The 27,956-nt window shown below is 43.3% G+C and overlaps 1 protein-coding gene across 3 annotated transcripts in view; it reads right to left on the reverse strand.

The window, feature by feature from the left end:
* LOC120725743 (partitioning defective 3 homolog) overlaps positions 1-27,956 on the reverse strand; it is a 340,776-nt gene that overhangs the window by 69,699 nt on the left and 243,121 nt on the right. For all 3 annotated transcript variants that reach the window (XM_040018776.1, XM_040018775.1, XM_040018777.1), the window contains exons 20-21: positions 15,479-15,607; positions 5,533-5,838 (exon numbers count right to left, since the gene is read on the reverse strand). In XM_040018776.1, the coding sequence (XP_039874710.1) occupies positions 5,533-5,838; positions 15,479-15,607 (435 nt within the window). The remainder of the gene's footprint in view (positions 1-5,532; positions 5,839-15,478; positions 15,608-27,956) is intronic.

Here is a 27,956-nt window from a genome sequence, read left to right on the forward strand (position 1 = left end):
CTAAATGAAAATATAGACTATAAAAATCACAGAGACTGATTGCAGATTGTAGAGTTAATTACAGTCGCCAAAATAAGAGAGCAAACAATAAAAAAGTGATTACTTCAGACTGATTCAGCGATCATTGTGGGGTGGGGGGGCTTTGCCGTTCAATGAGAACTTACTCTTCATCTGCATTACTGTAATAGAGTCATCCAGCGGTCCATTCAGACATTACAGCACGCAACACAACTGAAGATTGTGCATCTGTGTTGGAATGTGACTGTTGTGGTTCCTCATCTGAAGACAATGACAGGGGTAAGGAACGATTGGGAGGATAACAGCTCCACTGCCCTGTGGTTATGAACCGACTCAACGTTTCCCACCTTAAAAGTCAACATCTTTGAGCAGAATCACGAGGCGATGATGGGGGTGATGCTCAGAAAATGTTCTTTTGAGATGAAAAGCCTGACCTTTTTATCAGCAGCAGAAAATGCATTAGCAGCCTCATAATTCAATTTCACGACCATGCAAAGTGGAGGATTTGACTGAGTTTCAGTGCGGCGAGAGCGAGGAGAAAAACACGGCGCTGAGTGTTTCTTTGGGTTGTTTTCCTCTCTTCGCTGCTTGCTTGCCAAACTCTGCAGAGCTGCTGAGTTGCAGAGGACTTCAAGGGCTTTGCACAGCTGAGCGCCGTGAGCTCCGTATCGTTTCTCCACCCGCCGTCGCTGCCACCGCCACCGCCACCACCTCTTCTTCTGTGTCTCCCTGACTCTGTCTTGCCCGTGCTCTAAGAGGCTTTAGAAAGTCAACTGGGTAATGGGAGCAGCAGTCAATCAAATTGCACTCTCAAAGGTGATGCTTTGTTTCACGCCCGCTTCCCAAAAACCCCGTGGAGCCTGGCACCTGTCAGGTTGTCGTTCTGAAACGCGGCATCCAGTCCCAGTCACCCAAACCACCCGGTCCCTTGGCAGATGGAAGGGTTGACTTGTCAACCGCCTGTCGAGAAATGAGGTCACTCCATTTTGCTAGGTCTTACCTTTTTTTTTTTTTAATAAGGTGAAACGAAACAAACTTAAAAGGAAACGCTGTTCGGGTGTTTACGTCTGCCTCACTCTCATGTAAGCTCCGTAACAGAGCAAGTGCAATTTACTCTGTGTGCAGTGTGACAAATGATATTTACCTTTACTTTATATAAGGCGTTAACAAAACTGAACATAAATAAATCCCAGCTGTCTATTGGTGCCCTTCAGTTTTACTGAGTCTGACAGCATTGTCAAAACAGCACTGGAGCTGCCAGTTCTAATAACATGGAGGTAAGTAATAAATTGTCAAATGAGCTCTTGTTGTACCGTGATCTCACGGAGGAACAGTAAAACTTGATACGACAGCACGGGCGGGATCTCTGGACGCCCACACCGACCAGGGGTCCTCGTATCTCTAAGGGTTTTATAGGCTCAGGTCTGACTCATTCCAGCTTTACAGTCACAGTGACCTTCCTATTAGAGCTCCATTACCAAAGGTCTATTAGAGAGAGGGGAGCATACCCAGGCTATTTTTCCAGCTGTGGCCTCGTCTTATGAACTGTAGTAGATAAACAAGTATGCAGCTTTGTTAGCTGCGCAGAGTCACGGGTGAATTAAGGCATTAAATGAAAGCACTTGTATGTAAAAACAAGAAGTAAAAGTGAGTCACAGATGCAAAACCAAAATCTACAGAAAACAGGATCTGCAAGCAGCTGGACCCCACCTCCTCTGAAAAGGACCACTGCCCAAAACCAAACCAAAGGGCCACTAAGCAGCTCTGCTTAGTTTACTGAAGCTAAAGAAAGATTTTCCATCTAATTAAACGTATTTTGCTGTAATGAGTGTTTCTTCTCCATTCACCTCTTTTGAATCTTTGTGTATTTATACACCACTTTTTCTCGTCTCCCTCCGCTCACCTCCAACAGATTGCAGTGGATAGCCACCCCTCCCTGAACCTGGTTCTGCTGAAGGTTTCTTCCTGTTAAAAGGGAGTTCTTCGTTCCCTTTGTCACCGAGTGCTTGCTCTTGGGCATGTGCTCTCAGATTGTTGGGGTTTTCTCTGTATTACTGTAGGGTCTTTACATTGCAAGAGCCTTGAGGCCTGTTGTTTTGATTGTGTGCTATATGAATAAAACTGAATGGAACTGAATTTGATTAACGAAAGTTCTGAGACGATGTTAAACAGACAAGTGGGAACAGACTCCTGGACGCATGAGGATTGTTTCAAAGCTACGCAAATGAGTGAAGGAAGAAAGAAAACTAATCGGCTAAGGCAGGTTCATATACAAGTTCTCTGTCTCTGTTGAGTATTTAATATGTTTTGTTTTGTAGGCTTTATTTTGATTGGTACATATGGTCTTAGCTAATATTAACCAAATTCTCTTTTCTTGGTTCCTGACAAGATTTATGCAACCGTGCCTTGCTTCTAGTGATCATATGAAAATCAGGAGTTCTGACATCGTATTAATCACATATAATATTATTTACTTGCCGGTATTTATTTGCTGGTCACAAATAAACTGCTTGTTTTAAAATGTTCTTATGCAACATGCATTTTTGGCATGACATGCAATAAATGTGTTTACTTTTTAGACAGTGTATACTGTTGCACACTACAGATGCTTTTTGTTATGAAGTGCACAGGGTCATGTGGTAGAAATTGATCAGGTTAAAAGGCAATGACACGTTTTTTTATATAGCAGTTCTAACCGCAGACCTCAACTCTGTCAGAGTATCACTCAAACAACCGAGTAAAACAGGATCCTTAATCTGCTGCTTTGATCACAGTGTGTTTCTCCAGGGCCTCCTCAGAAGGAAGTAACAGTATCCAGGTCAGGGTTAAATGCTGCTCATTCTTCTCTTTCATACTGAAAACTGACATCCACGAATGAGCCGAGCTCAATGAACAATATTCAACTTTTCTTTCCTTTTTTTTTTTCTTCACCTCATACACGAACTTCATGTCATCGCTGCAGATGCTACAAAATAAGAAGCAAGTGTCAGGATTAAAAAGTGAAGAAAGAAAGTGTAAGTCATATAACTGCAAGGTAAATCAAAAGTTCTCACTCCAATCTCGCTGCCTCGATACATGGATTAGTCAGAAATGATTGTAAATTCTGTTGTGTCTGCGCCCTATTCTTGACAATGAAAGTTCCATTAAGTTTAATTTAGAAATGCAAATTACTGTTTATGTTTGTTATGATAGACAAGTGACAGGAGTCTTGAAATGCAGATGTGTTGCTAGCTCTTTTTTTTCTTTCAAATTGCAAATAGAAAGCCTCTGAGCGAAATAAGAACCAGAGAATATTATTATTCTCAAAGGCAGAAAGGCAAATATTACATGCATTCAAGCTTTGGCTGGAATACACAAGATATGCAAAGCAGCAAGAGGTGCAAAACACAAACGCGCTGTTGAACATGGAGTGCACATTTCCAATCAATTCACAACATTTGCGACGCCTAATCCCATCCCTACATAGAAGAAAATCCATACTGTGCTATCAGTACTCAAGGCTCAGACCCCAAACTTACTGTAAGCTTGGATTTATGATTAACATGCACCACTATGTAGGCATTAGATGCTGAGAGAAACATGTAAAGATGTGTCCGAAACACAGCTATAACAAGAGAAAGGAAGAAGAAAAGACAGAAGAGTTGACAATCAGACCCATCAAACAGGGAAACTGTAGCTTTCTCCGAGATGATCAATAAGCAGATTGATGGTTAAATGTCCTTTTCTGGCAGTTAAGTCGTTCACATGGTTGTCTCACACTAAGGCTTTCACACTGTACCCCTGCACAGAGCGTCTTGAGTGCATCACTGACCAGCATGTTGTGATCTGACTACACACAGCTGCTGAAAACCAATCAAACATTCTTTATTCGCCATCAGTTCCTCCATAAGAAGTTTGCAGTTGCTATGACTACAAAAACACTACCTGTAGAAACGTGCAGACATGACCTTGACTTTAAAAATATGAATCAGTGGCTTTTATCCATACCTATGGATGTTTTGGTAAATGGATTAAATCAGCGATCACAGGAAACAGACAACTTCATCATCTCTACTGACAGAGGTTCTTCCTCCTTAAACACATAGACACACACAGGGAGTTGGTTCAGCCTCCTCCAACACTAAAAGCTGATTTAGCTGCAACTCTTGGTTGAGCCTATGACGTAACCTAGGCGAGCAACGATGCTTGTGCTTTGTGCTTTCTTCTTAACTACCTTGTGGTCGTGTCCCAGTGTTTTATATGCAGTGCTAGCCACCAGAGGATCAAATAAAATGCTGGGATTTCTGGGTTTTTTCCCCTCCCGAGATGCCACCCTTTGTTGCAGTCAGACTTTTTTCAGTTTTTTTTTTACTTCTGTGTACATTCCTTCACATCTATTCTGAAACTATCCACTTGTGAGCTACGACAATTCTCTCTAATAATTAATCCCATTGATCCATTCAAAAAGACGCAGTGCAAAAGTAGCCTGAAACACACAGGAGGAATGTAACATACTCACAGTAGTTGCAGGATGTGTTAAGGCTACGTCTAGTTACATTTCCATAATATGCCATAGTGATTTGTGATTACGTTGGATCCCCAGTTAACACATACGTCCTCTGTTAACACATACGTGCCTAGAAGTGAAAGGTCACGTGCCCCCAAGTGACAGCTGTCAATCACAGGATGTGGGAATTATCCAGCGCCCTAAGGTTATGGGAGACCATGAGAATAGCAGGCTCCTAATGTGACCACACTGACTGGTGAGAATTCTCGATTGCTAAACACACAGTACAACTGAGCTGAAAAACGAGCATTTTTTTGAGCTGGCAAACTATATTTAACCACTTTTATTTACAATGAATTTCACAGGGGGATTTACTGCGTGCTTTGTCCCACAAGGCCTTCTCTTCTTTAAATTTAAAAAATAAACAGAAAAGAAAGAAAGAAAAGCACTCTACTTTATCACAGCAACAAATTAAAACACACACACACACGATGGGAGGGCAACACTGGCTTCACACTGGATTTTTGGCACCTATTAAAAGAGTAATATCAAACATGGCATTGTCTTCACATCAAATATTTATATTAAAGCAGACTTCCCTCCTTTGTCTAGAAAGACGGTATAATGTGCCTGTCTGGAAAGGGATGTGAGAAGTCATGGAGTATTACCTGTGATCCAAGAGTAATGGAAAGAAAAAAAAGTGCAACTGCTTGATGTGGAATTGTAACATATGGAGAATTACTGATAATCTGCTGTTATTCTTTCACCTAGGTGCTTGCACGGGAGGAATGTCTTGTGGGACGGAGCGTGCAGTGAAACCTCGTGTGAAATCCATTGTTTTTCTGCAAAGTACGAGTCACCCACGACAAGTAGAAGCGAACAAATACAATCACATTACTGTGTATAAATTATAGATGAGGTGTAAAGCAACTACACTGATGCAAAGGCGCAATGCTAGTTAGTGTCGTTTGAATGAACAAGAAAGGTATAGAGTTTAAAAAAGCACTGCTTTTTGGGGCATCCTTTACCTGTCTGGAGCTGCGGGGCGTCCATTGCGAGGCTTGTTGACCTGGGCGTACAGCGCCTCCAGGGGAGGACCGTTGTCTTGAAGGTTCAGGGAAGGAGGATGCGGGCTCAGAGGACTCTGGGGGAGATGGTAGGGGTGGCTGTAGGGGTCTATGGTGCTGCTGTCTATTGACGAGCACAGCGATCCAATGCCGGCGTAAGTGTGGTCCTCGTCTGAGCTGAAGGTGCGGCTGACGACATCTTGGATCTCTGCGTACTCTCTCTCTTTTGCCTGCTTCTCACGGAGTTCCCGTGTCTTGGCCTGTATTCTGTCAGGAACACAATGAAGGGAAAATGTCAGGCAGGAGTTCTGAATTAGTGTGCACAAACGCAACAAAAAAAAAAGCCAGATTAATGGTATAATATTTTAAGGATTTAGTATTTTTGAGTTATCTAAAAAGGTTATTTCGAGATATGCAAATAATGATTAATTCTGCTTCTGAAGCTGAAATGTATCATACATATATAATAAGGAAGTAATGAGATAAAGCAACGCAGCTTACAGCAAACTTTCACATATTGATCATATATAAGGAGGAGATTCTCAGAGGTAAACCTCTAAAGTGGCTTTCTTCTCTCGGCCCTCTAACAAAATAAGGTAGGAGGGAAACAGTTAGGCCTCATCTACGTCCTTCCTGCCCCTTCCTTCCCCTCCATGCGGCTGCTCTCCGCAGGATCACTTCCACAGAGCAGCCCCTTTCACGGGGCTTTCCTGTGTCAGAGAGGGGTTCCATGTGAATGCCCGTCTGTCTGCAACTAACAAGGCTCAGTCAGGGTGCTGCACGGGAGGGAGGAGAGCTTGCTTTGTGGGAGAAGAGGGATGTACAGTGAGGCGAAGAGAGGAAAAGGGGTGAGGACAGCAGGAGGAGGAGGAAGGAGGGAGGGCACCTCCCACTGTGGTGACCCTGGCAGCAGCCTCTGCACTGCTCACTGGTTCCAGATGTTGTATGTGCTGCGGGGTAACTCGCTCATCCACACACGCACGGACACAAGCACGCTGCCTCCCACCCGTGCTACATCTCCCTCTTACCTCAGGTCATAACCGACCTCTGATCCCCAACTGCGGCTCCTCGCAGATGATTGGCAGGTTTTGAAAGGAACTAGAACCCCCACACCCCCCACAGAAGTCTCCATCTCATGTGTGTGTATTTTAATAACAGTAATCACATTTCAAACAATCACCATTTTTCAGTGCTGGATTAACCCAATTCCCTCTTCCAACCCGTAGACCGCCTTGTTTATTTTTAGCTGTCCAAAATCCCATTTTCTCAGCATTATCTGCAGAATGAGATTTTGATGGAGTCCTGATGCAATGTTGCATGATGTGCAGTCATCTATAAAGCCCCGAAGCTAGTTTGGTGTATTTTTGCATGGCTCTGTACGAGGTAAACAATGGAAATGATCGGCTTAGCTGTGTGTAGTTGTCAGAAAGTCCAACAAGGGGGGGAAAGAAAAAAAAGACACTAAATCCCAGAAGCCTTTTCACCTGCCATCTGGCTAAAGTGATGTCAGATCTCTGCCAGGAAGGACCAGACAATGATGTTACCACAGGTTCACGGAAGTCCACTGGGATCTCAAGACCCTCTGGCATTTTATGGACTAATCAGATTCATAAAAACGGCAATATTGACATTTGGGATGAGATAATGGCCGGGGCTAGACTGGCGACATCAAGCTAAAAGAGAGAGACTTCTCCTCCAGGCCTCAGGAGTCCGGCATGGATAAGGCTAATAGGTGCATTTCAATAAGACGATCTTAACAAGCAAAAAACTGCAAAATTATGAGTCATGCTGCTGCCGCCACTGGCTTTATTACATCTGCATCCCTTCTGTGTTGTAACTTTGTTGCTTTTATGTAATAAAAATGTGTTCCAAAAAAAAAAGGCTTTCATTTCAGCATATCTAATGCTTAATTTTTCATGAGCAAAGCCACGGCTCGTCTGGTTGTAGAAAAGATTTGTTTGCGTGTTTTAGGAGAAAACATATCAGCAATCCAAACCTGTTGCTCTGCTGTCAAAGCAAGACTAATCTTTTGGATGTCAGACAGAAAAAGGCTGGGTTGTGACGCGGTGTTGAGTTTTCATCTGTGGCCAGGTGGCAGCGGCTTTTCTCTGTGCCAAGCTGAGATTTGAAACGTGACTACTGGAAATGTGGCAGATGTAAAATGTGCGTTAATATACATTTTGCATTATGAACTTTAAACACACTGATGTGTCTCCAGTTTCTGTTACTGCAGTGTCATCCAGCACTGCAAAAACACTCAAATACTTCAACAACTACTTGATGGAATAACATCAAAAAATGTTGGGAAATATTTGCAAAACCAGGAGAATGAACCGGAACGAGACACTGACAGGCGTGGGTGTGTATGTGTGTGTGTGTGTGCGCATGCGTGTGTTTGAAATTTGAAGCTTCGAGTGAAATGTCTTACACAAACCTCTTTTACCATAGAGACATCCCACAACACAATATTATCACAATACTTCACCCACGATGTGACATTACAGCGACATTTTGTGATATGCTGAGTATTGTGCTAACATATATTGTGATTCGTTTTTTCCCCAACAGCAAATTATGTCCTCGAGATTAAACTTTGTCAGTATGTGTTTGATCTAATAAAAGAAAATTATCTCACTTCAGTTTTATTTTTTTGCTACAAAATGAGATTGTCAAGCACATTTCCAGTTCTATAGGAATATCACTAAAAACAATCAGCTGACAGCCGGTGCATGTATACAGTGGGGCAAAAAAGTATTTAGTCAGCCACCGATTGTGCAAGTTCCCCCACCTAAAATGATGACAGAGGTCAGTAATTTGCACCAGAGGTACACTTCAACTGTGAGAGACAGAATGTGAAAAAAAAAATCCATGAATCCACATGGTAGGATTTGTAAAGAATTTATTCGTAAATCAGGGTGGAAAATAAGTATTTGGTCAATAACAAAAATACAACTCAATACTTTGTAACATAACCTTTGTTGGCAATAACAGAGGTCAAATGTTTACTATAGGTCTTTACCAGGTTTGCACACACAGTAGCTGGTATTTTGGCCCATTCCTCCATGCAGATCTTCTCGAGAGCAGTGATGTTTTGGGGCTGTCGCCGAGCAACACGGACTTTCAACTCCCGCCACAGATTTTCTATGGGGTTGAGGTCTGGAGACTGGCTAGGCCACTCCAGGACTTTCAAATGCTTCTTACGGAGCCACCCCTTTGTTGCCCGGGCGGTGTGTTTTGGATCATTGTCATGTTGGAAGACCCAGCCTCGTTTCATCTTCAAAGTTCTCACTGATGGAAGGAGGTTTTGGCTCAAAATCTCACGATACATGGCCCCATTCATTCTGTCCTTAACACGGATCAGTCGTCCTGTCCCCTTGGCAGAAAAACAGCCCCATAGCATGATGTTTCCACCCCCATGCTTCACAGTAGGTATGGTGTTCTTGGGATGCAACTCAGTATTCTTCTTCCTCCAAACACGACGAGTTGAGTTTATACCAAAAAGTTCTACTTTGGTTTCATCTGACCACATGACATTCTCCCAATCCTCTGCTGTATCATCCATGTGCTCTCTGGCAAACTTCAGACGGGCCTGGACATGCACTGGCTTCAGCAGCGGAACACGTCTGGCACTGCGGGATGTGATTCCCTGCCGTTGTAGTGTGTTACTGATGGTGACCTTTGTTACTTTGGTCCCAGCTCTCTGCAGGTCATTCACCAGGTCCCCCCGTGTGGTTCTGGGATCTTTGCTCACCGTTCTCATGATCATTTTGACCCCACGGGATGAGATCTTGCGTGGAGCCCCAGATCGAGGGAGATTATCAGTGGTCTTGTATGTCTTCCATTTTCTGATGATTGCTCCCACACTTGATTTTTTCACACCAAGCTGCTTGCCTATTGTAGATTCACTCTTCCTAGTCTGGTGCAGGTCTACAATACTTTTCCTGGTGTCCTTCGAAAGCTCTTTGGTCTTGGCCATGGCGGAGTTTGGGGTCTGACTGTTTGAGGCTGTGGACAGGTGTCTTTTATACAGATGATGAGTTCAAACAGGTGCCATTCATACAGGTAACGAGTGGGGGACAGAAAAGCTTCTTACAGAAGACGTTACAGGTCTGTGAGAGCCAGAGATTTTCCTTGTTTGAGGTGACCAAATACTTATTTTCCACCCTAAATTACGAATAAATTCTTTACAAATCCTACCATGTGAATTCATGGATTTTTTTTTCACATTCTGTCTCTCACAGTTGAAGTGTACCTCTGGTGCAAATTACTGACCTCTGTCATCATTTTAAGTGGGGGAACTTGCACAATCGGTGGCTGACTAAATACTTTTTTGCCCCACTGTATATGTCGGGATGTATGTATGCATGTGTGTATGTGTGGAAGAGCATGTCCTCTTGTCAGCGAACATTTTCTTGGGGTGGTGGTGGATGAGATGAGCCCTTTTGTTTGTAACATTCCCAGATATTATTATTTTAATGTATTTAGTAAAGTATCCATATATTGCGTCTGTATCAATAGATGCATGGCGATATTTTATCGATATCCTTGCATCGATAAAATATCACCATGCAAAATACAATATTTTCCCCCAACGCTATTACAGCGGAGCCATTTTGACATGATATATTAGAAATACACAGCTGTTACTAATCACACTAATTGAGGCTCTGTACTAAACAAAACAGAACCTCCTGCAATGAGGAACACCTGTGTTTATTTATATTTCATGCAAAATGGCTGAAAACACAATTCTCAATCTACAGTCGCAAAAACCTTTAACTTTCCAGGCAAAACCATCACAGATGCATCAGAGCACTTCCATTGGTACTCAAAACCGAACAAGTCTCAAATAATTTGACCCATTACAAAAATAAGCATTTGTCACACAGTACGTGAAAAAGTTTCATTTCTACAAAAACTCCGAAATATGGAGTAGAAACAAGAACGAAGAACACAACTCCGGTGCTGTAGTTGTTATCTGTAAACTCTTCTCGTGAATTATCATTCCATGTACAAGAACGTGGTGTACAATACTGCAGCTGCTCAAATGGCATCTATAAATACTCTTCTAGATTGTTCTCTTCCCTCCTGTGTTTCTCAGATTGCTTCCATCTATTGTTGGTGTCAAACCTGAACAAGTGTGAACAACTCTGAGCTGCTGTGTTCATGAAATTGCGCTAATCTACGCTTAGTTGCGGTAAACGTCTGCCGACTGCAGAAGTACAAAAGCTGGCTTTTTGTAACAATAAACTGGCTCATGACATAGAGACTATTTGCTCAGAGTATAGCTGGTGGTACTTCAGCAATTCAAAAAATAACTGCAATAAAGGTCACATAAAGGTCACATAAAGGTCAGGGAGCCATCGTGGTGCAAGTCGAAAGCTGAACAAGTCTTGATATAACCACAACCACAGGAAACTGTGTTGGAATTTAGAAGCCGTTTTTCTGCTCTCTAATATGCTCATTAGCCCCGAAACCTCACACACCTGCTAACTGCATTCTTTGTGGGCAACCTGTGACTGCTGCTCCACTTCCAGGTCCTCTCATTCCCCCTGCCTTCTCCTCAGAGGCCACCCCTGCACTGCACCGTATATACTCCATTAGCCAATTAATGGCCCGGCATGTTAACACTGAGGAAAGTGCTGCCCACACTAAACACATTATTACTATCACATTATTACAGCCCCAATTACCAGTCCATCTCCTCTCGTCTCCTCTTTCCACATACTACATTTTTATAGTTGGCACGCCAAGGACACGATTCAAGCTCTACTTCTCCGGCTGGATTTTTATTCCAAGCATACTGTTGAAACTAAAGAAGAAGCGACAATTTGCCCATCCCAGGAGTGCCTCTGTATTTTTGTACCTCTTAAATTAAATGCGATGCCTGCTTACTTCATAACGGTGGAGTGGAAAGGCATTTCCTGCTGGTGAACAGACAGTCTAGACAGTCTAATGCGGGGAGGCTTTCAGGGCAGTTAAAGTTCAGCCCCTAATCCACTGACTGACCGTGTCTTCAGCAAAATTATGTGTCAGCCAGATGACGCCGCTCTCCCTTTAACATTTCAGCTTTCTCTCTGTTATTCTCCTTGTCAAACCGCATGCTCGCGCCAACTAAAGCTGGATTTGTAATGACGCCGTTACTATTAGCTGAACAGTGAGAAAAGAGGGCCGCGTGAAGCAATTACTTGAACTCTTCGTGTCGCTGGAGGAGAGTCCTGGTGTGAACTGGTGGCAACATGTCAGCTCGAGTCCTTTCTCTCCCGAGCTGAGTGAATCTCATTGTTAATCCTGCACTTGCTGTTGTTTGGACCAACAAAGCGAGCAGACTCCTTCTCCATATGTTTGTCAATCTTTAATCTACCCCAAAGGACACAAGGAGGAGATGGGAAGAGGCGGCGGCGGTGGTGCTGGTGGTGGGGGGCGTCTTTACTCTCCTACATTCATTTTGAAGTCAGCACGCTTGGAAGTTTCGAAACCATGCCTCTTCAATATGCATTGTTACCACGGCGGATGAAACAGAATGTATTTGCTATCTTACTTTCGCATCCAGCCGCCTTGAATAGATTTTTTTTTCAATACTCCCTCATCAAAAACGTGTTCTATTATTCTGAAGTGCAGACGGAGTGCAGCATACATCTGAATCTAATCAAAGCGCGGTAAGTGACTCTGCTCGCAGCTGCCTGCGCAGAAGCGCAAAGCTCTGATAGCGCAGCTTTTCTGTTGACACTTGGCCCGCGACATAGTAGCGCAATCACAGAGATAATTGTTCGAGTTCCGCGGTCCTGATTCGCAGCGCTAATAATCGGATTAACTTGCTGTAGGTATCAATATAATTACAAAAGTAATCACCCATCCCAATCAACCCGGTTGGAGCTTCCTTTGAACTCGCTATGCAAATGAGACTCGAATAGGATACTGAAATAATTAGGTGGTTCGACAAAATGGAACAATATCACTGGTACTGTGATCACTGGGAAGGAAAAGAAGAACTTTAAAGTCTAGGATCTTCATTCAGTGGGACAAAGTATCTTTAAGCTGAGCAAAATTATAAAAAGACTTTTCATTTGTTAAATAAAAGACTTGGATTTGCCGTTTGCTGTCAGAAGTGAATTGTGCTGACTACTTCAGAAGCGCGGGTCAGGTTTTTGTTTGGTGAGACTCAGCAGGAAGTGTAACAACAAACAACAGGAAGCAGGTCATTGTCCAGGAAAGAAAAAAAAGAAGAGGAAAGAAAAAAGAGAGATAGTTTCTGCTGTGTTGTGGGGGCGGGAACAAGGAGAGTGGCGCTGGAGTGCTGGCTGCTGATTAGAAGCCATGCGGAGCCAAGCAGATAAGAGAGAATGGACATCATAATCAGCAGCTGCAGAGAAAGACAGACGACAATGGAGTTGAGTCCAAGAGAAAAATGAAGGAAGACCATTGTCAGGTTGGCTTTGTGCACTTCCCACACTTTGGCCAAGGAAACATAGTTTCGGGGCGAACACGTGCACCGATAACACAGAGACTGATAGAAGCTCCATCAGCACCACCACAACCATGCTTCTTTCTCTGTCACGCCTCGCTCCCCCACAGCTGTCTCCATAAATGAGAACCACAGACGCCCGGGATCCAATCAGAGTGCTGGGTATTTTCACGGTCCTCTCCATAGGAGCCAATCAGATAGAGCTGTCTTAGGCGCTGTCCAGTGGCTCAAAAAAACAAAGCAAAAAAGAATAATGGCCGCCTCTGCTGAGCTGAACATGGATTTATATCAGCCGGACCACAGGTTATAATGATGGGACATGAAGCAGCCAATCACACGAGCTGTATCCAATCTGCCAGATTTTTTTTTGCAAAACAAATCCTGCTCTTCATCAAGTGGGTCCGGCGCACTGTGCTCTAGTAATGGAGTCTAAATTTTATGTACTCTCTTCTCCATCATTTTCAGTCTATAAGTGGCTGACAAGATATCAATGGAGGAGAACGGCTTTATGCAAAATAAATGGATTGTATCAGCGAGGAAGCACGGGCCAAGAATACACTGCATGAATCACATCAAGGTCAGAGTTTTAAATATATGACCATGGCTACCTTATTGCAGGGTAAAAAGGGGACAGGCTTTATGAATTAATCTGTTTCACCTCTCCAATGACTCCTATTTTGAATCACTAAAAGCCCCTGTCACAACTGTCTGCTCCAATTAATGACAGCGAATGTCAGCTGAGCTGGGAGTCTGGCCGCGGCCCATCCCGGGTCGCGGTGACGTGCTGTGCCGGTTGACGATTGCCAGCTTGGGAAGCCCGGTGAGTTCTGATCCATAATTTCATAAAAGCCCTCTGGAACGCCGCGTCTCGGTGTCAGCAGAGCAATCAATCACAGCACGAGCTGTACACGTTAGAGCTACGACAATCAAATGTAGCACCTCAGGAGTGTAATACAGTAGCGCTACCAGAAAATACAAGAAGTAATGGATTTCTGAGCCGTCACCCTGCTGAACCCCGGTGCTTTGAATATCGACTTGGCTCCGTGGCAGGTTGGTTTATTATTGCCCACCACAATTTCCCTCAGGATCCCCTTTCCATTAACTGAGGGACAATCCTGGTCTGGCTGAGTGATGGGATTTGGGAACAGGTACAAAAGGAAAGAATTAGGCTGCTCTCCTGCAGAGGAAGCAGGGCTGGGAGCGCACACATGCAGAACGGACACAAACAAGATGGGGAATGAGGATGTACGGCGAGACAAAGCGGCGGAGAAAGAACGTCAGCTGTGAAAGACGAGATTTAAATAACGTGGATGTGTTTGGATGGAGGTGCGGGAGGGCATGTGCTCCACATATCTCGTGCCCACTGTGTCTGTGTCGATTCTGCTGCTTAGCATGACAGCTCTCTGGGAGCTGCTCAAAGAAGAAAGATCTGGATGGACCACCAGAGCCACCAGTCTCCAGGGCACGCTGATGGAAATGTGTTGGGCCACCAGCCAGAGGGGGGTCATACCCTCAATGAAGAGAGGACCTTCGTTGCAACTTATAGGTGAATACCAGCAAGAAATGCATTACAGCTTTTTGAGCAAGGCCTCCAGATGTTCCTTTCAGCTGAGAAGAGGGCCCTTTGTGACATTTGTATGTGTTTGTGTGTGTGTGTGTGTGTGTGTGTGTGTGTGTGTGTGTGTGTGTGTGTGTGTGTGTGTGTGCTTGCAGTTGTTTGTGTTTTCGACAGCCATCCGTCCTTCTCTTCCTTCGCTGCAACAGCGAGCGCTATCAAGTCCTATTGTTTCTATTCAATTAGCTGCCATTACCAACGGCAGTTTGATTACTGAGTTCATTTGGCTGGCGGGGAACAATGGAGGCAGCAAGCTGTCTTTTTCTTCACCAATACTGTCTAGCCCCAGAAGAGAATGAAACGGGGCTCGTCTGTGAGGGATGAGGCGCACGCAAGCAAAACCGACGCCTCGCCTCGGTTCGTTTGGACATCCCGGCGTCCACGGTGCCAGAGGACAAGAGGACAGAGGGCCAAAAGAGGAGGATGAAAAGGAACAGTGTATTCTTGAGCGATTAACAACCTGGGCGTGCTGCAGGGGAAGACAAATGGTGCGCTACATCGATTTCGCTATTACAATGAGCACTATTCAATCATGCTAAATCCACAGGGGCCTAAGAGCACCATTAGGAGGTCAGCGCCTCCGAATGGCACAGGCAACAACAATCTATAAATGATCTATTTAATGTACTGATATAAAAGAAAGGAGGGCATTTCACAAATTGACATCAGAGTGCTTTCCCAGAATTTCCCAACTGTGCCTCTGCCATTTTGTTAATTAGGTAGTTTGCTAATTTTCCAGTAATCACAGTGGGGGGGGGGTTTCTTCCCCACTTTGTTCAGTTTAGACTGAAATCATTACAGTGCTGAAGCTCTCTTTGAGTACCCACCTCTCTTGTTCCAGTCTCATCTGCTGGGTCTCCTCTTCTGATGCCTGCATGTCCTCTGCTTTGGATTTAGTGGAGCTCCTCCTCTCCATCTTGTCATCCAGCCGCTCGTCCTTCCGGTTCTTTCCAAACCTGGAAAAGAGAAAAGGTTTGGATTTATATTTGGGAAGCAGCTCAAAGGGAGCGTCCTTGGGAAGCCATCCATTATTGGAAGAATAAGAATAATGTGAATGTAATCAGAATGCATCAAGACATATCAAATGATAAGACGACACAGTGAATTCCCACCCTACCAACTGTCCACACAACACAGCAGAAAAGATTCAGCTATGGTATAAAAAGTAACTCTGCTTCCACTTTCTTCCTCTGTAGTTGATTACATTGTGGGCCACATATGGCCCACTGTGATCAAAAGTGTGCCAGACCAGTGAAAGCTCCCCTTTCACTCAGTGTAAAGAACTTCAACTACATATTTAGAGCCTTCTGTTTGACACCTGTGGTTTAGATGTTTGAAAGCTGCGCAACCAGGACAACTGGAAAGCTGGTTGATATCTCTAACACTCTGGCCAATGCAAACTTTTACAATTTAATGACAGGAGTGAGACACTGGTCTGGACATATATGAGGCAAGGTGAGGGACAAGCTGAGAGCATGATTCTCGTCAGATATGCTATGCACTTGGCAAGTAAAATGAGTGGAGAGCGTCTGAAGACAGAGTGTGAGAAAATGATGAGGAGAGGATACAGATCGCAGGCTTACAGCTGACGGGGGAGTACGGGGACATCTACAGGACCACACAGTCTCAAACGGCTTTGATATCTGATTCCATCGTCTGACTTCATCACTGCGCAGGATTACACGATAAAAGAGCAACTTCACGATGAGACTGGAACAGCAGATGCAGTTTTTATGGGAGCACGATGTCATATCCTGCTCCGTGGTGCAGCAAGCCGTGGAGGAAGTGAAAAACATATACACAATGGAAGGATGAAAGGTACCAAGGAAGTGCACATCTGTACACCACACAGCAGCTCTATGCATGGCACACTGTCTGCTCTGGCATGACATCATGTTGCTGTGCTGGTGATTTGGCCAGTTTTTTTGTCATAGTTTTCTCAGTATAGACTTTTACAATAGCTATAAAACAAATGAATCCAATCATCAGTCAATCATCTTTCACAAAGCTCAGTGGAGTTTAAAAGTGTGACGTGAGAAGAAATTTAACAAAAACAGGACTGGAATTTATTGATCCATCGGAACAAAACTCTGCGTTCTTGCATTACAAACACCAACATCGCTTCTGATGTCCCCTCTGGGCTTTTGTTTTTTTGACCACTCCCCTCTAACTTCAGACAGAGAAGACATCAAGCTCTGTGCGCTCCAAGCCCCACGATGCTGGGGATGGTATGGTGCCAAGTTTATTATACTTTTTTTTTCCATGGCTGTTCTTTATTTGACAGTTTGAGAACTTTCTCTAAAAGCTGAAAAAAGATTACATCAGACGTGGTTCACTTAGGGCCAGTGAAAGGAAATATATTCATGAAATGGGAGACTGGTTCCCTCAAGGATGTTTATTATTCTACTTTACATTAAAAGCAGCCTGGACCTTTGTGCAAATGGCTTCTTTTTTGGTAGAACCTGTTTTGGAATTGTAATCTTTCGAATGTGCTACAGGAGACCCGAGTTTGTGGCTTCGTAAAGAGCCCAGAGGTAAAGGGAGTGATATGTGGGCTCTTTTGTAGCACAGATAGCATACATTACCTGATTAATTAATCAACAAATGGCTCTAGTGAAGGCATAAAACTCTGTGCTAGAGCTGGGAATGATAATAATAATGAACCTGCTATCTATCATCAGGGCAGGTGACAGCTTCCCTGGCTTCCCTTCAAGGACTTTCATTAACTTCCTGAAAGAAGTTGACCTTTCTGTTTTCAACACATAAATATGCTAAAAAGCACGATCACTGGAAAAAAAGCTTGTGTTGTCTGTGAACAGTGACCCAAATGTATTTGTCTGCAACTAAAAGAAGGTGATTTGTGTGCAGGAGTGCCCAAACTTTCCATTGGGGCTACAAAGTTTTAGAGGTCGATCCCCTGATCCACCATCAATCTTTATTAGTTTATAAGTGGATAACGGGGTGCGCAGCTGGAGAGAACAAGTCACGCTGCAGGTGTGTCCACATCTGTTTGAGATCACATCGACAAATTTTCTGCAGCATCAGTAAAGTGCAAAGTTATCTGCATGATTAGTGGGCTTCTCAACACTGTGGTGGAGCTGTGTGCCAACCAAAGTTAACCTCGTGTCTCATCAAGCTGGCTGATTGGTTGGTTGGACGCCCAGAGCTCAAACTTTTCCTGAGCTTCAGCCTATGCACCAGGTAACTGGGATGCTTACTACACTCCATTCTGACTTGGCTAAAGTTAAGAGTCATGTAGACATTTGCGTCAGTAATATGCTGGTGATTTTTTTTTCCTGCTGCTCACGTATAATTTAAAGTGGCACAGTAAGGTGATACTTGTGTGGAAAACTGTGCTGGGCTGAGCTTTCCTGGGGAGTAAGAAGCAGCTTAGTCGTCTTCAATGATTTGTTTGTTCACTTCTGGTAAAGAAGAGCATGCTTCACTTTTTAGCTACTTTTCAGAATCCAGTAATAGACTGTGCTCACACTACGGTCACATGAGCTGTAGTTTTAAAATGCTGAATGCTGCCATCAATGACTCAGACAACAGCAGTGAAATATCCAAAATTATTCACAAGAGAGCTACTGACTGAATCCTTTTTTCTCCATTTTATCTTTGTAGTTGGATCTGTTCAGCTCAGTAACTCATGTGTAGAGTGTTATTCCCAGTATGAACATTGACAAATATACCTGTGCACTACTTAAGCTGTAGTAAAATACTATTGCCCCATAGTGTATATAAAAAAAATACCTCTTTTAATTCTAAAATGTGACCTATGAAAGTGAACTAGTTTAAGTCAACTTGTAGCGTTTATGAAGAGTGAACTGTTTATCTCTCTCTCCTTTTGTTTTTGCTCAATCTCTTCCAGTCATCCACTAAAAACATAAAGTAACCTTAAGGGAGACAAACCTCGGCCCTCAACTTTTTTTCCCTTCATCTGGATCGACATGTGTACAGTGAGCAGAGTCTTACAGTATGACATACTGCAGATTAAGCCGAGCAGGACTCTGAACACGCAGCAACTCCCACATGAGAAACTATTTTCCCATCGCTGGTGGCCAGAGGAGGAAGGATGCAGAGGTGAAGCACAGGTGAAGTAAAGGTTCTGCACTGCCTGAGCTATTAGAAGGCTACTGGGACACTTGCTGGCTTACAGCGTGGCTCTGTTCTTTATATGAACAGTCTGGGTCCCTCCGGTGGGAACCACAGGAGAGCAGAGGACTACACTAATGCCAGTATTATATTTAACACTAGCTATTTTCCCCAAAGGAAAATATGAAGCTCCTTGGCATCAGCAGTTGTGTGTACTGTGTAATGGCAAAACATATTGACTTTCATACCTGTCTCTGAAAGATAAGTGTCACATTTGAGACCTGAAAGGAATCTAACAAAAAACAGTAACGATTTGGAGTTAATCAGCATCAGCTGGCACGGGGAAACTCGAGAATTTCTCCGTAAAACTCTCAAACTGGTATTGGCACCTTGGCATTAATCGGCACAGGCAGCAGAGCAGTCATATTGACAGCGAGGCCGATGAGGCTTGATAATAAGATATTGACTGGCAGCCGCAAGTCGGGAGTAGAATGACGATGGTGTAACTGTAGCATACATAGAACTGATTTTACCCTAAAGGTCTGGCCAGCTTCCTAAAGACTGGACTGCACTACGGTGTATTCGGAATCTGGAAATTGCCATAAGATTTTAAGAGCAGAAACTTTTGAACTGGAGGATAGGAATTCTTGATACTTGATGCTTACAGATCCAACTTCTGATTCCTTTACGGATTCTGGATCAGTCCTCTGTGTTGCCTGAACAGTGCAGATTAGGAAAAGGCTATGCTGTCATGAGCCTAACATCACTATGCTGCAGTGCACAGAAGAGAACAACTATTGATCAAAGAGAACTGTAATATTTGTAGGGGTATGATGCCAGCGTATCCTTCAACATCAACTCCAACCTTCATTTTATTATCTTATTTTGGCAGCACTGGCACATGTATTCTGATAAAACCTTCGTAGGGGTGTAGAGTGGAGTCATGTTAACAATCCATTATAATTTTTCTCATTTACACCAAGACCTTCAAGGTCGACTTAATGATTTATTGGTTGAAAATTGACAAAAAGGCCTAGAACTTAAAAACTATGATTCTAAAAAGGAAATGTTACAACTTACATCATCATAAAGCGCTGATGTGTTTTTTTTTCTACCCAGTATCAGTCCACCAGACCGAAGCAGTGTTTAATGATCCACTGTCAGCCACCTACCTCACTGTGGCGAGCAGCAGGTAAGAGTGATGCATACACAAATACACACAGAGGAAGACGGCGAGATGAGACGCAGATTGCACAACTATCATGTGTGCAGAGACGTTCCGTCGCAGATGCGATCAGCACTGTAGTCGCATGCAAACAGAATCTAGACAAATTCAGAAAGTATTCACAACTCATGGGACGCATTCATTCAAAGCCTGAGCTACTCTGGGCTATTTATCACTTTTTAGTCCTGATAATGACTGATTGGCTATCAAAGCTCATTTGGATGATGCGTAATCTGACATGCATCAGTAAAATCTGCTTTATTAATGTTATAATGGCCGCAGATTTGATTAAACGTAGAAAGCAAAATTGAAGCATTCAATCCACGTGTCCTGACTTTGACATCTGCAGACAGCAACTGATCAAATAAAATGTTTTCAAAATGCTGTCACACATTAGGCGTATTACTGAGGAGCAGCCTTCCCTGGATTTGTCTGCTTCCATTAGAAAAGGAGTCAGTAAATAGGTACTCCATTCAGCGTGATACATCATCATACATCACAGAAAGCAGAAGGGTTTATACCACTGGCTGTGGATGCCTCATACATCATCTTCATCGATTTACAGGGTGATAATTCTTCAAGGCTGCGATGCAACAGAGGAGTAAAAAGTCAAAGACAGAATTTCAAAAGATATGAGGGGGGAAAGAGTAAATTATGCAAAGCCTTGAAGCCAGTTTGATTGTTACAATCATTTAATCTGGGGAGTGGATTAGAAGGGAGCTAATCTGTTTTGACATCTTCTGTGGGGAATTTTGCAGTTTGTTGCTGACTTAGGAAGAAAAGACAAGGAAAAAAAATGGCTGTCTATTCCTCCTTTGAAAATTTGTGGGATTTTTAAAAGTGAACCCGAGGTTATGACGGACCACACGGCTTACCCCGCAGATGATGCGCTCATCATATGAGGTGTTACATCTTCTGGCATTATTCAAACCTGCAAATGGAACTAGGTGAGCGAGAAAGGAGGGGGGAAAAATAAAAATGACTGCATCTATCAATTTGAGTAAGTGATGAGAAGATAATTTCAAGGGCAGACAGAGAGAATCATTATGGTTTCTGCTCAGCCAACCTGAAAGTTAATCCAAATCTCCCAGGGCGAAGTCCCCGGCAGACATCTGATGTGGTGTCTGAGCCCCCCCCCCCCATCGCCTCCGACTGTATTTGTGGCAGTCAGGAAGAAAATAAATTTTTATGCCTCCACCCCTGCATTTCATGGTGATAATCTATAAAGCACCATTAAAAATACTCCTTTCTCTCAGAGAAAAATCAAGACTTGTGATTATCGTCATATTGACCGGGGGGTGGTAAGGAGAACAAAGTTAAGACAAGTACACACACACATATACACACAAGCAGAGATATAGTATGCTCTCTCTAACTTCAGTTATTCCTCTCCAATGCAAGCAATAAGGAGCAGTACACGATTTCTAAACACGGCACCCGGGGCAAGATACTGACAGTGGCATGTAATTTTAATAGCGCCTTGTTAGGAAGGCCAGACTTTTATACATTTGTCTTCGCTGGATAAGTGTTGTTGCAGCTTTGGTGAGTAAACACTCTCCACCTGAGGTGAGACACATAGCTGTCTCATAAAAACAATAAGATAGAAAAAACAAAGTAGGAACTTTTTTCTCTTCCCTGGGAATCACGCTGTGACCCAGCGATCGTTAACGGGCATTAAAGGCGCATTCGTTATCGTAGAGTGGCCTCAGAGTAACGCTGCCACCGCTGGTTTCCTGGGACACCAACCCCACAGTGGTATGGGATGATGCCTCCAACAGCCGCTGGCTGATTATCTCCCTCCCCGTGGAACTCATTATCTGCAACCTGTAATGTCAGTCAGTTCCTTCCCTGCTCAAACAGACCTCTTGAACTAGAATGTGTAGAATGTGGAATTCCTCAGGAAAGCATTTTCCTTAATATCTTAAGGAGCAAGACTGCAACCCTCCGTGTGTCAGATCTTTGAGTTCATAGTGTCTTGGGTTTGGTGGTGGTATAGCATGCACCTTCAGAATAACACAGCCTTTAATACTTCTGCACATCCTCTTGCCTTTTATAGAGACTGCTTCCCACAGGTCACAGCTTTCGCCTCATTGGATAAGCCCATGTGTACACTAAACCAATCAATTTCCTTCAGAGAAGCTGTGGACAGCTGTTGTTGATTGGCTGCAGCTCTGGAGGGAAGTCGGGCCTAATTCTTCCAGTGATGGTGTGAAAAAAGCAGGAGCGGGGGCGTAGGAGGGAGGGAGGATGGGAGTCAGAATGGTTCATCCCAGGCGAGACAGTGATGGGTTCTGCACCGTGGAGGCATGACATGCATTTATTCATGACATCAGTGCACCACACCCCAGTAGGGGGACAATGCCACAGGAAAAATAATATTTTCCCCGGAAAGTTTTACACCTCTTAGGTCTTTCAGCTGAACAGCAAAGACAGCTGTCACGTCGAGGATAGATCAGTTTCAGTAATGCTTTGTGTATTTGTAGCTGTTTTTTTCTCCCCACACTAAAATAATGACAAAGAAAAATATTTTACAACCATACGCAATCTGGGATCATTTTGCTTAAACGTTCTATTTCTCAACCAATATCACTGTCTCGACACATTTACCATAAAGAGCTTATTGAATGGAAATGAATTCCCTGACAGGTGCATTGAAATTGGTGCCATACCAACCTGTAGAAAATTGGTTTTGGCCTTAAAATGCACCCTTTTTCCTGCCATCTCAGACAGTATTTCCTGTTCTCTGTCAGTCAAGCTTCCTGTTTTTTCCCCCTCTCTTCACTATTGTTTTACAGACTTTATCCAACATCCTTAACTCAGTTTTTCTTTTAGATTTTCAAATTCCAGCATGTGAGAATCTGATTTTAACTGAGAAATGTTCTTTTTGGTCGCAGAGACCATAGAAAACACACGGATACGATGCTCCCTCGTCTATTTAGTCCGGGAGATGAGGCGTTCATGTTTCCCAATAAGAATTTCAAATTTAAATCCATCTGATCGCAGAGCCGTTTCCACTTGAAAGAGCTTGGATCTGCATTTGTGGATGGTACAGTGATCTGAATCCCGTGCAGCGATTTCCATCACAGAATCGTTTTTAATACATTGAAGCCAAAAGATTGACTATCCAAAGACCATTCTCTGACCCTTTTGATATTATGATCTATGATATTCTATGTTGTAGATTACACATTAAAAGTCTTGCACGGTAAATTATCATTCTGAAACTTCTCCATAATTTGTAGATGCAGTTCTTTTGCAGATTGGTGAACCTCTGCCTCTCTAAGATGCTCTTTGTATACCCAGTCATGTTAGCGATGTGCTGCCAATGAACCTAATTAGTCGTAAAATGCTCCTCCAGCTGTTCCCTTTTAGCAGCACTTACTTTTTTTAGCCTCTTATTGACCCAATGTTGCCATCATCAAATCCAAAATGAGCTAATATTCTTCACGGAACAGTAAAATGTTTCCGTTTACAACACTTGATGTTTTTTGTGTTTTATTGTGAATAAAATCTGGGTTTATGAGATTTTTTGGGATTGTTGCGTTCTGTTTTTATTTACATATTTTTTATACATGTTTTTATTGAGGCTGTACATCTCAGTGAATGGCTGAGGCTTGTTTCTCTGCCTCCAAACTACCAACTATGAGATTTAAAGCAACTGTTGAACTAAACACACGTGCATGTCTGTGTGGGAGAGTCTGCATATCTATTTACAATCAAAAAGTTTCCCTGTGTGTTTTGTATATTTACAAGAAAGAAAAAAAGGAAAACAAAACCCACAATCCATTCATTTATTCTGCACTAATTATTCATATTTAAGAAGAACAGGATACACACAAACACCCGTGCATGTGTGTGTGTTTATGGTCTTTATGTTTATGCGTGTGCCTGTATATCAGGGAACAGCTTGGCTTTTCCATATTTCAAGCAGCCTGTGCAATACAAAGGACAAGGCCCAGCCCAACATGATTGCCTTTAATGTTTCGCATAAATCACTGAGTTGTGCGTGCGTGTATGTTTGGAGGGGAGGGGAGTTTCCGTGCACACTCGGAGGAACAATTCAAACCCATGACACCCCTGATTAAAGCCTCTCATTACAACACAAATAAACAGTCTAAACACATTCATACATCCATTTGTTAAAGTGTATGAGCGCAGCGAGGAGGGAGTTTCTGAAGGACAATTTACACAGAGGCACTTGAGCAGCTTGGAGGGAAGTTCAGGTATTGAATTGAGGCTTTGAATGCGTGTAGTTGTGTGTAGCTTCTGATCATATTTCCCTGTGATGATGTTCTGTTTGATTTATTATTTTCATTGCTCATCTTGCAGAGTTTCTTCCTCTTGTGGTGCACAAAAAAAGAAACATATAATTACTAAGAGCCATAAATTGTAGATGAGAGACAAAAAGTTCACATACAATCACATTTGATTTTCAATGTGTAGCCCACCTGACCCCTGAGGGTGTGCTGTGGTATGTAAGTGGTTCTGTGAGCTGTGAGGTGGGGCCTCCTTTGATCAGACTTGTTTGTCCGGCATGTCGGACAGATGCGTGATTAGATTGAGATCTGGGGCAGAGCCAACACCTCAAACTCTTTGTTGTGCTCCTCAAACCGTTCCTGAACCATTTTTGCTTTGAAGCAGGTTGGTATGTGGCAAAGTAACATCTACATGGATGGTAGGACCCAGGTTTTCGCAGCAGGACCTTAATAAAAACATCACACTGCCTCCATCGGCTTGCTTTCTTCCCATAGTGCATCCTGAGGCCAGGTGCTCCCCAGGTAAGCGACACACGTGCACCCTGACCCAAACCTCTAGCCATCACAGTGTAAATGGCAAATGGTTCTTATATAGCACTTTTCTACTCTGAGCACTCAAAGCACTTTATACAACTAATTCATTCACCCAATCACACCCATTCACACAAGCACGTTTTTTCTAAGTTGTTAAGTGCTTACTAACTAACATTCATACACATTCACACTGCGATGGGGTTAGTATCTTGCCCAAGGATATTTGGCATGCAGACTGGAGGAGCCTGGGATCGAACCACCAACCTTCCGGTTAGTAGCTGACGTGCTCTACCACCTGTAGCTACAGCCACCCCTGTAGCTCAGGTGGCTTTGAGGAAAAAAATGTTCACTTGCTCCCTAAAATATCCCACCCACTAACAGGTGCCCTGATGAACAGATAATCTGTGTTATTTGCTTCCCCTCACAGTGCTCATAATGCTGTGCCTGACCGCAGTATGCTGTCCATACACCCTCACCCAGGGATACAGTGATGGAGGAGGAGAGGGTTTTATCAGCAGAGGAGCTACAGTAGGTGGCTCAGGCTGTGACCTAGATACAGTACAGCCTGCTGCATTCCTAATGGGCCATTTTGATCACTGCCACTGTCTGCGTCCTCAGCCAGGCTTCTGCTGCATGCCTCCAACACAAACCCTCGACATTAGGCAAACACAACACCCAAAGTCTGCTCAGCTCTTTTAATGACGGAAACTTCAACCGCAGATGTCAAGACTGAATTTTTTGGAATAGCGCTGCAAACTACCGCAGATGTGCACAAACTAATGAGAACTGGAGATTTCTGCTGATTGTTGGTTTGGCGACTGGAGTTACAGCTGCTTTCACCTCCTATGACTTACACCGATTAGAACGTGTAGGTGACGGGGGGAAAAACAGCTTATGATTATTGTCATGATAGAAGATTATCTCAAATTAATTGTATTCATCAGGCCTTTTGTCTTCCCTGCTTTGATTATCCCCGCTTCTCGCAATTGTTTGCCAACTCATTTACATGCCGATGAGTCTGCAGACAGATGTATTCGGTGACGCTCAAATGTCTGATTTGCGAGACCCTCGCCTGAAGGACGGGCAAAGGAGAGAAGTGAGACAGGTTGTCTGCCTTGTAAACGTTAGACTTTGAAATGCATGCATGGATGCACGGCGGCTCAAGCGCTGCATTTTCAGCCAGTTGGGGGAAGGAGACAGCAAAAACCGCTGATCCGAGATATACATCGCTCCCAGCATTCAGAGGGAGACGGGAGAGGTCTTTCTGTCAATGCCACAATGAATCTCCAGGGCAGGTTGAAGGAGGAGGGAAGAAGGGAGGGATGTGTGAGGATACACAGAATTTTTTTTTTATAAAAAGAGTGAGGGAGTGACAGTAATGGTAAATAAAGTGAGGATAAGCAAGCGAGGAATCCTGAGGAATCTCAGGGATAGTGACTGCACATCACGAGCAAGGTTAGATAAATAACCCTGGACACTCCTCTTCTACAGCTGAATGAGGCTGATGGTAAAAACACTGCGAAGGACAGAACCGTGACCCTTACAAAAAAGCTGCATGTAGCATTTTTGAAGTGAGAAATCGTTATGAAAACAAACAAATTAGACATGCTTAATAGGATCAGATATGCCTCTACTGCCCACGTACTGTATGTGTTTTAAGTTGTCAAAGTTTGCCAAAACTCTAATCCAGTTTTCAAACTACATTCACAAAACTTCAGTGTAGTCGGGCAAAACCAGACGTTTTACCTGTGCTCACAACCAGTTTATAAAATGCTACTGAACATTCATTACACAGTACATCAAGAAAAGGCCAGTGAACATTGTTCAGAGCACGTAGCTTTCATGAGTAAACAGTATGACAAATGCACTCTCAGACTCTTTGTTTTTTCTACGTTGCATATGGTCTGTGGTTACATGGAATTACACAGGACTCTATGCAGGTCTCCTCCGCTGCCTCTCACATTACATCTGTTTATTGCTGCCCCATTCCTGACTGGCTGTGCACTCTGGACTTATAATGGTTAATTACATCACTGGCAACAAGTATGACCAATTAAAAGCTTTAGAAATGACATTGTTGGGATTAAATAATTTGCAGTGCCTCAATAATGCTATGCTTTTTATTAATAATAAGTATTATTAAGTTATATAGTGTAGTATTAAGTGGACACAGCCCTAAAAAATAAAGGCATGAGACCATGTGTCCTCTCGCTCACGCTTGCCTGGGAAAATGTAGATGTAGCCGAACTTTAGACTTTGGAAAAACGTCTTATTCAGCCACAGATATAACGTTGCTTGTACTCAATTAGCTCTGAAGGGCCTTGAACCTGACATGATGTGGACCTGCAGGTGGAAATATTACCTGGCCTTTATCTGCTGCTGTGGATCGTTTCATCCATCATCACATACTCTCCACATCCTCCCTCTCTCTCTCTCCAACTCACATACATAGCTTTGCACTCTCCACCTCCCCCACTCACAAAGCAATGGTTGGCGTGTGGGGCAGGTTGATGGGGCGCTCACATATGTTTGTATGGCAGTGAGAGTCCAATTAAGATTCCTTGATGAAAAACACAGGGAGGAATGAAATCAATCAATCCAGCTATGAAAGGAATCTGCATCTCCCTGACACGCTTACTGAAGAATTAAAAAAAAAAAAAATGATCAGAGAAAAAGAGAAAAAAATAACAGACAATTTCACTCTACATGCTGAACGCATGTAGAGACGCTGCCAGAACAAGAGGAATATGGTTCCTGGCTTTACCTGGCTGCCTTTGATGGAAATCAGAAGTGTAATCCAGCATCGATTGATTTTACCTTTGTAATTCAAAAGCTATTTTCCCAGCTCTTCTATTTTTTTTCTCCGTTGTCTTCACTGTGATCGACCTGTCCCCACTACCCATCTTCTCACTCATATGTTAAGGTGTGAGCGCAAATCAGCAGGTGGAAACTCAGTGAATGGGAAAGGTCATTTCAGCCGAAGGCCTCAGTTTCATTACATGCTAAGCCTGGTGGATGGGTGAGGAGACTAGCAATGAATGCAACTGTAGCAGGCAGCCCACTTAATTTGCATAGGACACGGGGGGGGGGAGACCTCTGTCTCCATAATATCAAGCATGCCTTGCATTTCTAATTCAACGTATGCGTAATCTTTTTCCCTTCTCCTATAGACCAGAGACATATATTAATATGGTT

The sequence above is a fragment of the Simochromis diagramma genome, unplaced genomic scaffold (assembly GCF_900408965.1).
Source record: "Simochromis diagramma unplaced genomic scaffold, fSimDia1.1 OVJJ01000717.1, whole genome shotgun sequence".
Classification (NCBI taxonomy): domain Eukaryota; kingdom Metazoa; phylum Chordata; class Actinopteri; order Cichliformes; family Cichlidae; genus Simochromis; species Simochromis diagramma.